This window comes from Brassica oleracea, chromosome C1 (assembly GCF_000695525.1).
Source record: "Brassica oleracea var. oleracea cultivar TO1000 chromosome C1, BOL, whole genome shotgun sequence".
Classification (NCBI taxonomy): domain Eukaryota; kingdom Viridiplantae; phylum Streptophyta; class Magnoliopsida; order Brassicales; family Brassicaceae; genus Brassica; species Brassica oleracea.
In genome coordinates this window covers 27,580,693-27,594,404 of record NC_027748.1, presented here as the reverse complement: position 1 = coordinate 27,594,404, position 13,712 = coordinate 27,580,693, and the positions used below count along the sequence as shown (strand labels likewise).

Below are 13,712 nucleotides of genomic sequence, written 5' to 3'. Positions count from 1 at the left end.
ATGAAACTGTGAAAAAAAAAGAGCGAATAGAAACAAATTAGTTGACTGAAAGTTATATATACATAAGAATAAACAGTTCGAAACGTGCCATGATATAGAAGTTATGATGATATCTTCACTTTTGGACGTGGTGATCTGAGAAAATTCAGGGATTTAGATTTGCAGTTTCAAAAAAGTATGCAAGGGATTTTAAGGTTGTTTTATTTGTTTTTTAGGTTTACCCAATTGCTGAAAATTCTGAATGTATTTAATTAATTATTGTGAAAACAAAAGGTTATTTTTTTTAGAAACTGTAAATGACACATGCCAATCAGAGAATTGTTAAATGACTTGCGTTAATTTATATTTAGACTCCAGAAAAATAGGAGATGCAAAGAAAAATTCATAAAAAATTACTTTACCTGATGGGGTCGTAAAAGGTTGGTTATTTGTCTTATTTTCAAACTTCAATATTTTGATAACGCGTTTTAGTTTTCTGTATTTTTCATTTTAAAAAAAATAGATTTTCTATATGTCAACTTTAGATTGGTGATGTGACTTGCGCTTTAGTATATAAGAGATTACATAATATTACATACTATTTTCAGATTTTGATAATTGGGTTTAAGGTTTATATTTGGGTTTAGGATTTAGTATTTAGATGGAAGGGTGATGTTTAAAGTTTATGGTTTAGTATTAAGGAGTTGAGGTTTGGAGTAGAGTTTAATATTTACTAGATGTGAGTGGATTTTGAATCCTATTATATTTCAGTGATATGGTATAGAAAAATCAAATGCATATTTATGTGTTAAACAAAAGTGTGGTGTTGGTTGTATTACGTGTAATAATTAATTGTGGAGTGTCAAATTGTTGATGTCATAAACTTGTATTATACCTATTCTTCAAAAATGCGTATTAAGTTAAAATATCTGAGATAATCAGTAAAGTTGGTGAAATTTTTTATATATTTAAAGAGGCTGGGATATAAACACGATGATTACATTTACCATATGAACTTGATTCTTAAATCGAATATTCACGAAAATTTTGGCCACAAATGTAAAAAACCTTTGTAATTCTAATGATATAGTTAACCTTTTCGAGTATAGATTAGAATAATAGACTATGTCTCTTCCAATATGAACACCATGTTGTCACACTCATACTTGATAATATCATACACACTTGATATTATAATAGACTTGGCAATCATACAGTTGTCTGCAGCCACAGAAACTTACTATTACTCAAATAATTACACAATTAATAACTCGTATTACCTCATCAACCTTAGTCGTCGACCTACTAACAACGAACATTTGAATTGTTGTGGACCTACTAACAATCATACACGGTGCAATGTTGCTTTGTTTGTTATGAGGATGAAATTATTACTAATTTCTGTCTTATGAGAAGTGCAATTTTGGTTAGTTACTGAAATGTTTCTTTGTTTGTTCTTCACAATATTGTTGTTTTGCCAACTAAGATTCTTATGAAATCCCCTATATATTAATAGAAAAACATTTAAAAAGTTATAACATGTAGTTTGTATTAATTAAAAAAGTGTTATGCTTAGTTGTCACGTAATTAGAATGTCAATTTTGCTTACGTGGCGGCTTAAGAATCAATTGAAAATTTTGTTAGTCTAAAATTAAATTGTTAGGAAATGTTATATTATATAGTATGTCCATTATGGACCATTCATTTATCAAATTGAATTCTTTTCGTAAATAAAACCTACGAAATAACCTAATGTGATTAAGATATATATCGCAATTAATGATTTTAAATAATAAAAATTGGCGAACAATCTGTATAATTTCTATCATTTTTGTTTAATTAGTTATTATTAAAATAAATTACATAATTACATTAATCATATATATAAAAATTTAGATTTTTTTGTATATGTTGTATTTTGAAATTTTCAAAACGAGTATAAATTACTAAAACTGTTTAAAGTCTCACATAAAATTTTGTGATCAAGGTTTAAATTTTTTTCTATAATAAGATACAACGATTATAAATTCATATGAATAAATATTTTTATTTTAATAGGTGTTTATGTTAATATATATATTTCATATCGTTTAAATTAAACTATATACATCATATGAAAATACATACTTATATTTTGATATCTACGTTGAACATATATTGAAAAGTTAATATTTTAATTTTGAAATCTTCATTTTTTTAAAAAATAATTATAAATTATTGAAACCACTAAACATTCCACATTAAAAAAAATCGTTGGTGTAAAATTTTGTTACACAAATATGAAAATAATCATAAAATCATATGAGTAGAAACCTCATTTAATAAATATCCATATTAAAAATATATTATATATCTATATTAATATCATTTAAATTTAATTATCTAACAAATACGATAGATAAGATTGATTGTTTTGATTTATTTACCCTAAAATGATTGCAAATAAACAAGAGCGATCGTTTGATTTATATGCGAATGCCAATTTATTACATAACAGTAACTGATTTCTTAGTTATTTAATATATAATTATTATTTTATTATTTCATAATATGCAGAAAAAACATAAAATAAGTAATAAATATAAAATATTTATTCTGCTCAAGGTGCGGATCTTAACCTAAGTATGTATCTCTTTGATAATTTTAAATCTTAAACATTTTCTAAATCTCAAGCCAAAACAATATCACGAAATGGGAATAAACTCAAAAATCAATATTTATATCGAACAATAACCAAAATGAAAAAAGAGACACAAAAATGAGAAGAATACTGAAGATATTAGGATTGACACGTGAACGTAACTTCTCATAACCATAATTAACTTTTAAATTGCTAAATCATGATATAAAACCAACCTCTCATATTTTCATTGTAACCAAATAGTAGGCCTGAGATTATTTGGCTTAAATGTTTGGTTCTTATGCGATAAATGATTTTTTGACCTAAAATATTTTTAAAATGAGATCAGTTCATCACTAAACAAATTATGTAATTAACAAAAAAAAATTTAAAAAATATTTAAGGACCAAAATGTTTATTCGATCAAGAATATAAATTTTTCTTTAAGATATTTTTTAAATAATTTTCATATAAGCTCGCCATGCGCTAGACGCATGTCTTATCCCAGTGATGTGTTATCGGTGCATATGTTTTATATTTGGTGTAGGTTATTTATACTCAGATTAGCTTTAGTAACAGACGCTCAAGTGGTTGTTGTAATTAGGCCTGGAACTTTTATCCGAGATCCGGATTCGATCCGAGATTCGATCCGGATCCGATCCGAAAATCCGGATATCCGGAGGAGCCGAATCCGAATCCGGATAATAAAATGTTGGATCCGTCAAAGCCGGATCCGGATCCGGATATCTTGATTTTTTAGTCCGGATATCCGGATCCGTAAGTTTTATTAATAATTATTTCAAAAATAGTAATATCTATATATAAAAACTAACTTTATTTAATATATTTTCATTTTTATAATAGTATATGTAAATTTTATGTAAATTTTGTAATATTATACATAGAAATAATTAAAAACATTATATATTTATTATTTTTAAATTATTTTTAATATTTTTAATATATTATATATTTTTATTTATTTTAAGGATCCAAATCCGGATCCGGATATCCGCCGGATATTACAATTTTTAGAAGGATATCCGACACCCGGATATCCGAGAACCCCGGATCCGGATAAGGATAGTAAAATTATGGATCCGCCGGATAAGGATCCGGATCCGGATACCTTAAAATTACCCGGATATCCGATCCGTCCCAGGCCTAGTTGTAATGGTTAAGAACACTTGATTAACAGTCAGAAGTTCCAAAAATCAAAATAGTTTTCGGAATGTTCGTTTAGTATGCTACCTTAATCTTAACTAGACCATAATTTTAATGATGTACGTTTTTAAAAATCTCCATTATTAAAATTATGCATGTAAAGATAAATCATGAGTTTTTTTGGTTGATTAAATGACATTATGTCCAAATTTATTTAAGGATATTTCATTAAGGTAACTGAAAAGACAAGTAATAAATTAGGCAGTTTTATTCGTTTTAGGATATTTCATAAATGCAACTGAAAAAGACAAGCAAAAAAAAGAAGTTTAATTAATGAAGTAAGAACATTTTCAAATGGGTACTTCTCTTTTAATAATATAGATGTACGTTAGTCTAACTTTGATATTGATATCCCCTATATTTAATCCTGGAGCATTACAACATGTTTTCGTAGCCACATGTCATCACGAGAATGATTCTTAGAATTGTTAGAAAAATAAGGTGGTCCATATAAACATATACTATGCTTTTTATTAAACGAACTATCAAATTAACTAATAGTGTACAAAATAATATTTTTTCTTTTTTAAATTAAAGCTACGGAATTACCTAATATGATTAATATATATATATGACAATTAATGATTATGAATAATACATATTTGATAAAAATATTTCTTACCTCTCTCTTTTTTGTTTAATGTTATAATATTAAAAAAACTAAACAATCACATTAAGCATATAATAAAAACAATTAGATTTTTTATTATATGTTATATTTTTTCTTATATGTTATATTTTGAATTTTTAAAAATGACTATAAATTACTAAAAATGGTAAAAGTCCCACATTAAAAAATTTGTGATCAATTGCTTAATTTTTTTTTTGTTCAAGCAAAATACAAATGATCATATATCATAGGGGTGAGCGTTCGGATACACGTTCGGGTTTGTATCAGATATTTCATTATAAAGGTATAGAACCCGTTCGGGTATTTCTACACTTCGAGTCGGGTTCGGGTATTTTATTTTCGGGGTCGGATATTTTGGGTTGGATTCAGATATTTAAATTTTGAAGAAAAATAAATAAATTATTCATTGTTTAATTTTTTTATATTGAAAATATATTTTAACTTAACTGTTTTTTTTTTAATTTTTAAAAGATTAAACTATTAATAGGTTTGGAGATAAACTTTAAAAATAGAAAAACACTAATTTCGTTGTTGTTTTGAAATTTTAGATGCAACTTTTGTTAATGCAATAAACAAGAACTTGATATGTATTTTAAGTGAGTAGCAAATGATTTTGTCAATAATTAATTGTATATTATCTAATTTTGAGTAATAAGAATCATTAATATAAATATTTTGAATAAAATGAGAGAAATAAACTAGAAATATAGAATTAAATATACTTATGTTTGGTTATTTTCGGATATCTATTCGGGTTTGGATATTACCCGTTCGGATTCAGATATTACCCGAACTGGTGAAATAAGTAATTTGTTTTGTTGTTATAATTAGATGATTTTTAGACCGAGCTAGTGAATATATACTAGACAAACATTTATATTTCGAGTCTGCACTTATATTCTATAACAACTTGATATATTAGATTTAAACACTAACCTGTTAATATAGTTTGCCAGTGATTTTTTTTTCTAAATTTTGATTCTTAGATATGCATATGGAGTGAAACTAATTTTTACAGATTTCCATTTTTTTAATTGACACTTATGTAATTCACTAAATTTATAAAAAAAGTTAAAAAAAAACTTAACCCATATCAATGAAACAAAGACGAGAATGAATGCACAATTCTATAGAAGTAGAAAATGAAATCACTTATGGAGAGTCAATAGTAAACAAATCGAGAGCTGAAAACCTAATCCTCTTTTATCATCATACAATCGATGTTGCCTATTTGATTTTGGCGATTTGTTTCAGCCGCAAAACTTATTTTTTTTTTGTGCATATGAAATCTTAAAAATAATTAAAATGAGACGTAATACGTTAACTTTTCAACAATGATGATATATTTAAGAGACCAACATTTGTATTCATCATTTTATAATCGATAAAAATTGTAGTATTGCAAAATGTTAAAATTATTTCATAAACAATTATTATAAGAACTCACTCCGTGCATGCGGGTTATCACCTAGTAATGTATAATCCTCAATGTAACGTTTATGTACAAACATGCTTACCGTTTTAATGTAAAGTTAATAAAATGTTTTAGGGAAATAAATATGTTAGTGGGATATGGATTTATAGTGATTGTTGAAATTCTCAATTCTATTGTTATTGGATGGTGAATTCTAAGATTCTTACTAAAATCTAGTGTTATTGGTTTAATGATTGTTTAATGACTTACAAAATCTCTTGTTATTCAAAAAGTTTAGTTTTTAATGATTCTAAGTTTCCATCAAATCTAGAGTTATTGGAAATTGAATTCTAGATAATTTTACTCATAAGACAAAACTTCAAAAATCTTGCATATTTCCTCTAGATTCTTAAAATCCTTGAATTAGAACATTTTCATAAACTTTTAAAATATGAAATACTTTTTATAACTCTTTTCAAATTTAACAAATCTCTTGACTTTTAGAATCAACCAACTCTATAAAAATTCTACTCCCATTAACCCCCTAAGATTTTTGTAAAGTCTTTCTAAACATGCCACATCATCGCTAAAAAAAGTTAGAAAATGACACCTATACGAGTTCAGTTTGTAATTAATACAAAATTGATGTTATAAATTTTTAAAAGATTCTCGAATAATATATAAGAAATTTTTACATGTATGTGTCCAATTAAATATTCTCAACGATATGTATGTGATAGCTTGTTGAGAATTCTTTTGGTAACTTGTCCGTAAGAATGAGCCAAGAAAAGGAAAAACAATTGAAATTGGACCAAACAAACCTTAAACCAAAACTAATTCTAATCAACTCACACACGAAACTACATAAACTAACAAAGAAACATTGTTTACAGAGTAGATAATTAGATGGCTGTCATAAATCCCTTTAACCAGCTCGCATTCTATTTTCACATTTAGTCTATTATATAACAAAACTGAATCATACCGGTTCGAGGTTGTCCAACTCTGAATTTATATGGAACTGTGGAAGGATTTAAAAAAACAGGTTGTTTCCATAATTTAAGATGTTACTGTTATCATTTTAAAATTTCCTTATTTTAAATAATTAAGTAGTCAAAAATAAAATATTTAAATTAAAATATTAAATGAAAATGTTACTGTTTCTTTTTTTTTCTCAAAAGAAAATAAAAGATTTTAAAAAGAAAAAGATCGAAAGATGCAGAAAAGTGGAGTGAATGGCGTCACGAGGCACAACTCACGGAGATATGTGCAGAACCAAATACCCACCGGCACCAGTTCTTATCATTATCAAACTTTATTATTTTTATTTTTGGGATTCTATTTATATTTTCTCAATTGCTATCGATTATTTTTTAAAAATTATTATTATCGATTTTGGCAGCCAACTTCTCCCACTCCTTAACCATTGTGACCCGCTTTCTGACGTCCATCATTCATTTCATCCGTTTCTTTTCTTCTTTTATTCTTTCATTCATCTTAGCCTTTTTAAATCATCAGATGTTGCGTTTCTGTACGTTTCAACAATCCCACCACCTTCTTAAAACTCTCAATCGCAATTAATTGGCTCCTCTCGATTCCTTGTTTTTTTTTGCAGGTATTTTGTTTTTTCTTTCTCTGAACTTAATGATCGGAAAAGAAGCAATCTTTTCTCTTATCTTGGTCTCTGTGATTTTTTCTTTTCATTTCTTTTTGTGTATGGTGATGATGATAGCTGTGTGTACTGTATCATTAGGTTGATAATTTTGTTTCTGTAAATTGGATGTATCTTTTGATTTGGTGGGCAATCTCTAAAAAGGTAACCTTTATTCAAAGTTGGCATGTTGTTTCCATGTTCGTGAGATTTGATTATTAATTTTAGTTTAATTATTCAGATGAATCTTTGACCAGTGCCAATTAATCAAAATATGGTTCATGTATCCCTACTTAATTGGCGAGATCGTAGAAACTTAAATTCAAAGATGCAAATTTTATTCTCCATATATTTCGTTATATTTGGTTGACCATGTGTGTGTTTATAAAGAATCAACGGTTACTATTTTTAAATAGCTCCAGGCCTTGGTTTGAAGGAGAGTTTCATCTCTAGCTGGATTGTAATCTGTGTATTGCTTAGGACAGTCGAAACTTTTTTTTGTGTATGTCCTGGCTTTTCATGTCAGGAACACAAGAAGTATAAGCTTTCAGCTCATTATCTTCATTTGTCTGCAGGTTTCTTAACTGTTGTTCTTATAAAAATTGAATACTTGTAACGGTTAAGCATTAGAAAAGATGTTGGGAGGCAACAATGAGAACCCTTTACCACAGGATAGCCAGTTTCAGTACCAAACAAACACTTCGTTGAATCAGCTTCACTTGCTTGGAACCAGTAAGTTTCTTGATTTTCTTTTGCTTGGAATGTCGTTACAACTTTATCATAGAGCTAAAGCTTTTTTTCCCTTTTGTATGTGGTTACAGTGAGAGCTGGTTGCACTATTGATCCTATAAACTACTTTGCTAACGATAACCTTGCTACAATGTCTCGGAATAATAGCAAACGCGCTAGGGAGACCGAGACCAACCATAGTATCCAGAGACAGCAGAAGCTGCAGAGCTCTTTTGACTATAACTACAACAACAATAGTGTTGCTCAAGATGAAGCCCCAAAGCAGAACTTAGTGTCCACTGGTCTGAGACTATCTTATGACAATGATGAGAGAAACTCTTGTGCAAATGGAAGCATCACAACTCCAATGTTTCAGTCACTCGGTGACACTATCAGATTGGACTTGGATAGACAGAAAGAAGAGCTTGATCAGTTTCTCAAATTCCAGGTACTAATTCTATCCGTTATTTCTTATATATATATATATATATATATATATATCCAATGTTGTTGAGATTGTACTTTCTTTGGAAACAGGGGAACCAACTGGCGAAAGGTGTGAGAGATATAAAACAGAGACATGTCACGTCCTTTGTCACGGCCTTAGAGAAGGATGTGAGCATGAAGCTTCAAGAGAAAGACCAGGAGATCGAAAACATGAAGAAGAAGAACCGGGAACTCGTGGAAAAGATAAAAAAAGTGGCGGTAGAATCTCAGAACTGGCATTACAGGGCAAAGTACAATGAATCTGTGGTTAATGCCTTAAAGGTAAACCTGCAACAAGTGATGTCACATGGAAACAACACCAATCCAGGTGGTGTATTAGCAGTGGAAGAAGGGTACGGGGATAGCGAGATTGATGATGAGGCAGCTTCATACAACTACATGAACATCCCGGGGATGCCAAACACTGGGATGAGATGCAAGTCGTGTAACGTAAAGGAGGTTTCGGTCTTGCTTGTACCGTGTAGGCACTTGAGTTTGTGTAAAGACTGTGATGTGTTCACTGGTTTTTGTCCTGTTTGTCAGTCTTTCAAAACTTCTAGCGTTCAAGTCTTTTTCTCATGAGTAAAATCCATGAAATAGAGTCTGTCTTCATACTCCTGAAATGTTGTTGATTGTGGAGACAGATGATCATATTTGTATGTGATGATTATGGTGAACTAAAAGATGAAACCGTGTACACGATTGATGATACTGCAATTTAGTAAATTCCAAGAAAAACAAGTGCTGACATGTCAATCAATAGCTGTGTGGATTTAGATTCAGTGCTGAAAGAAATTGAACCCTAATCTGACTTTTTCTTCTGTTTATCAAGTCAGAAGCTTGAAATTTTACCGTAGATAATAATAATATACACTGTTTCTATTAGCAGAGATGAGATGACTCACACAAACTTTGGCTAGGTTGAATTGAAAATTTATGTCAACAGTACTCTACTTTTGCAAGAAAATCACTGCAACAACTTGTAGCAATTAACTTTTGGGTATACTTTGGTGCTGGAGGCCCAGGCCCATAGTAAAAACAGAACAAAGACACGTGAACATCAGGTGACATTATCTTCTGTGGGTACATCAGCGTTCACAGTCGTTCATTTCTCTCTCCCTCAAAATTTCGACATTCAAACTCACTGGAAAATAAAAAAGCGAAATCCAAAACTCTTTTCTTTCTGAGTTGCTTAGGTTCCTTCGTAGCCCGTCTGATTCAGGTCACTCAATCTTTTAGCTCCGAAGAATAACTTTTTTGATCTCGGCGACTACCAAAGTTCAGAGGATTATGACTCAATCTCCTATTGTAATCAAAGGATTCGTCTTAGAAAGGTTCAGTTCCTAGCTTCATATATCTCCTTTTCTTTATTGTTGAAACAGAGATGTTAGTTATGTAGGTCCCAGAATTTCAGAACTTGGTGTTTAGTTGTACGTTTCTCTGTTGCTGTTTAACTGAAAGAAAAAAAACTTCTTTCTTGTTTTACAGAGAGTTAAAATGATGAGTTTAGTCTCTCTCTGCGGTATAACGTCTGGGTTTGTTCTCAGAAAGTCAACCAATCTGTTTGTGAAACCGAGATTCAGAAGGTATGTGCAGAGTGCGTCATTCAGTCTGATTTTGATTAATAATGATTCATGTACTGTGAGTCTGTGACTGTCACTAAAACTACTTAGCTTAGCTTCCCAGAGGAGATTTAATCACAAGACTACCGGTGCTTGAGAATCTGAATGCTAAAAGAAAAAGAAACCTCAGAGTTGGTGGGCCAATCGTTTGTAAGAGCTATCAAGAAGATACAGAAAAATTGTACCAAGAAGAGGAAATTCCCAAAGCAAAATTGATATGGAGAGCAATCAAACTACCCATTTACTCTGTCGCTTTGGTTCCTCTCACCGTATGTTTCCTCGAAAACCCACTTTCTTCCCTCCATTTTCCATTATATGCTATATAAAATATTCACTATTCATATGCCACAGGTTGCTGCTTCAGCGGCCTATTTGGAGACTGGTTTAGTCCTAGTTAGACGTTATGCTACTCTAATGCTCTCATCAGTACTTATCATTACTTGGCTCAACTTAAGGTCATTTATTGGTTCCCTCTCTCTAACACTATATCTTTCATGTCTTCTTCCCTCTTTCTAAACATTGTTTTATGGCAGCAATGATGTTTATGATTTTGATACCGGAGCTGATAAGAACAAAAGAGAATCCGTAGTGAATATGGTTGGAAGGTAAGTTTGCAACTTTGAAGTTTATGTTTTTTCTTTTCCTTAAATCTTATAATTTCTTTTCCACTGGTTTACTTGGGTGAAGCCGGGCAGGAACCTTCGCAGCTGCAATCACAACTCTTGTGCTCGGTGTTTCTGGTTTAATTTGGATATCTTGGACAGCAAGTAATATCCGTGCAATACTATTGCTTGCCTCAGCAATATTATGCGGCTATGTATACCAGGTGAATGCAACTTCCTCTCGTGACAATGTCATTCTATAACCTAAAAGGTTTTCAACCTGAACAATGCTTTGAAATTTTGGTTATAGTGTCCGCCATTTCGGTTAAGTTACCAAGGATTAGGAGAGCCTCTATGCTTTGCAGCATTTGGTCCATTTGCAACTACTGCCTTTTATCTACTTCTTGGTGGTGGCTCAAGGTGATATTGAAATTTTGTTATAACCCTAATCAATTATAATTTCCATGAATTATTAATTTTCAAAACTGGTTAAATCTGTATTTTGGCAGCGAGATGAGGCATCTTCCATTAAGTACTAGGGTTCTTTCATCATCTCTCCTTGTTGGTTTTACCACATCTCTCATCCTTTTCTGCAGCCACTTTCATCAGGTTGGTTAAGGAAATAAATATGGTCTAATGATTTCCAGAAAATGACACACTCAACAATGCTGCCATTTGACAGGTTGAAGGAGATTTAGCTGTGGGGAAATTTTCACCTCTGGTACCAATGTGTTTTTAAACCGGGATTAGTAGGGGATATGATGATTAATGTGTGTTTTGATTTGAGTGTTTTACACAGGTTCGGTTAGGGACTGAAAAGGGAGCTTTTGTGGTGAGATGGGCTATTCGTTTGCTCTATTTGATGCTTCTTGTTCTTGGTTTAACCAAGATTTTGCCAGTAACTTGCACAGTAAGTTAACACACAGATTTGAGAGAACATGAATGAGACGCAAGAACATCTAAAAACCTCTACTTTTGTTGTTGTTGGGTGTTTCAGTTGTTGTGTTTTCTGACACTACCAGTAGGGAATTTAGTGTCAAGCTATGTCGAAAAGCACCACAAGGTAAAAAAAGAAGAAGCAATAATATCTAAGATTTGAAGATTGAAAAATACTTTGTTTAATTATGTGAATCTTGAAATGCAGGAGAATGAGAAGATATTCATGGCCAAGTATTATTGTGTGAGACTCCACGCTTTGTTTGGAGCCGCGTTGTCGTTGGGACTCGTTATCGCTCGCTAAGATTTCACTTCTTTCGTTTGTCTTTTGGCCTTGTTGCATCTCAAATTGTTTACTTCATTTTTATGCTAAAATCAAACTGTTAGAAAGATATTCGTTAATTAACACATTAACACACCTGGTATGTTTATTTTCTCTTTCCTTTTAAAAAAAAAAGTTTGTATTTTTGGGTTTCTTGTATTACAAACTACTGAAAAACAGATATTTGTAAAAAGAGAAAACTACAAAAGGGAAAATAAAAAGAAAACATATTGCAGATCCATAATCATAAACTGGAACCTCGAATTTGCCAAAAAAAAAAAAAAAAACTGGAACCTCGAACATTAATTCCATAATCATCATATTTATAATCATAATCATATTGCAGATCCATAATCATAAAGGATAGTTTGAAATTTCCAGAAACCTAAACCATAAAGCGAGTCTTGAATCCAAAATCATATCGTAGATAGTAACCTAACCTCGAACATGGTTGGATAACATAAACTCTAGTGGGTTTGGATTCAGAAGCCGAATCTTGCAGATCACGTAATCTTGTTTCCATTTACTCGCAAGCCTATACTCTTCCATCACCCAAACCCTCTTGTCTCTTGCTCGTCTCTTCTCCTTCTCCTCTGCCTTCTCCCAGCTGAACTTAAAAAACGATTTTGGCTTCTCCTCATTCTTTTCACAGAACCTGAAAACTCTCTTGAACCCTAGAATCTCCACGCTCTTCTCCGACTTGATCAGTTTATCACGACCCATGATCCTCCAGCAACCAGAGTCACATCCATCGGTTTTACCAGAACTCTCTGTTCGGTTAACGAACAAGTATCGTCCATCGTGTAGGATCAAAGGTTCTTGAGTATTGAAATGCGTCCGTGGGTTGACGCAGTACACGTCTTCGCTTCGGAGGAAGTTGCTAGGCCACTTGTTTCTTTTATCGAGCATCATCTTCAGATAATAACCGACGGTTTCATCCTCTGGTGGATAAATCATCGTCATGATTCTTCTCTTCTGCAGATGTGTAGGGGGGCAACTCAGATTTTCGTAGTAGAAGAAGAAGAAGAAGAAGAAGAAGAATTGCAGAAAGTGATCAGGCGAGAGAAACAAGAAACGCAATAAACAAATGAAAAGGGAGATGTAAGCAGGTTGAGTTTCTTGGGAAAGAAGTTATTGATATAGACGTTCTTTACTTCCTTGGTATTGTTATATACTAAATTCTTGTATTTTTTTTACTAGATTCTTCTAAATTCTTGTATTGACAGATTACTTTTAGAAGAATTTAGTCTCAAAAAAAAAAAAGCAAGATTAAAATTATATTATCGTCATCCTCCCACATGAGTAAAATTAAATTTTAAAAGAATTTAAACTGACAGATTCTTCTAAACATATTAACATATTTCAAAAAATATAATATTTGCTTCCATGGCAAATGAAAAATTAAAATGAACTATAAATATGGAGGTTTCTTGACATTTGGTTTATAGTCAAGATAGAAGTTATATATTATCATTCTCCCACATGAGTCAATGATT

At 31.1% G+C, this 13,712-nt stretch overlaps 3 protein-coding genes across 7 annotated transcripts; 2 read left to right on the top strand and 1 right to left on the bottom strand.

Moving 5' to 3' along the window:
* The first annotated feature begins 7,241 nt into the window (after positions 1 to 7,241).
* Positions 7,242 to 9,445, top strand: LOC106315512 (BOI-related E3 ubiquitin-protein ligase 1). Of its 5 annotated transcripts, none has more exons than XM_013753606.1 (5): positions 7,242 to 7,399; positions 7,484 to 7,548; positions 8,095 to 8,251; positions 8,341 to 8,696; positions 8,786 to 9,445. In XM_013753606.1, the coding sequence occupies exons 3-5, from the start codon at positions 8,155 to 8,157 to the stop codon at positions 9,314 to 9,316; spliced, it is 984 nt and encodes a 327-aa protein (XP_013609060.1). In that variant the 5' UTR covers positions 7,242 to 7,399; positions 7,484 to 7,548; positions 8,095 to 8,154; the 3' UTR covers positions 9,317 to 9,445. The 5 variants fall into 5 exon arrangements, with proteins under 5 accessions (XP_013609060.1, XP_013608986.1, XP_013608908.1 ...); XM_013753532.1 differs by having other exon boundaries at positions 7,484 to 7,684; XM_013753454.1 differs by lacking the exon at positions 7,484 to 7,548 and adding an exon at positions 7,622 to 7,684 and having other exon boundaries at positions 7,242 to 7,483.
* Positions 9,446 to 9,827: 382 nt separating this feature from the next.
* LOC106323857 (1,4-dihydroxy-2-naphthoate polyprenyltransferase, chloroplastic) lies at positions 9,828 to 12,329 on the top strand. Its single transcript, XM_013761912.1, has 12 exons — positions 9,828 to 10,068; positions 10,223 to 10,320; positions 10,421 to 10,625; positions 10,708 to 10,811; positions 10,890 to 10,961; positions 11,044 to 11,182; positions 11,269 to 11,378; positions 11,468 to 11,567; positions 11,641 to 11,679; positions 11,758 to 11,868; positions 11,956 to 12,021; positions 12,103 to 12,329. The coding sequence occupies exons 2-12, from the start codon at positions 10,232 to 10,234 to the stop codon at positions 12,196 to 12,198; spliced, it is 1,131 nt and encodes a 376-aa protein (XP_013617366.1). The 5' UTR covers positions 9,828 to 10,068; positions 10,223 to 10,231; the 3' UTR covers positions 12,199 to 12,329.
* Positions 12,330 to 12,523: 194 nt separating this feature from the next.
* Positions 12,524 to 13,179, bottom strand: LOC106336473. Its single transcript, XM_013775311.1, has one exon. It carries the CDS (start codon positions 13,177 to 13,179, stop codon positions 12,652 to 12,654), a length of 528 nt encoding a protein of 175 aa, XP_013630765.1. The 3' UTR covers positions 12,524 to 12,651.
* Positions 13,180 to 13,712: the final 533 nt, after the last annotated feature.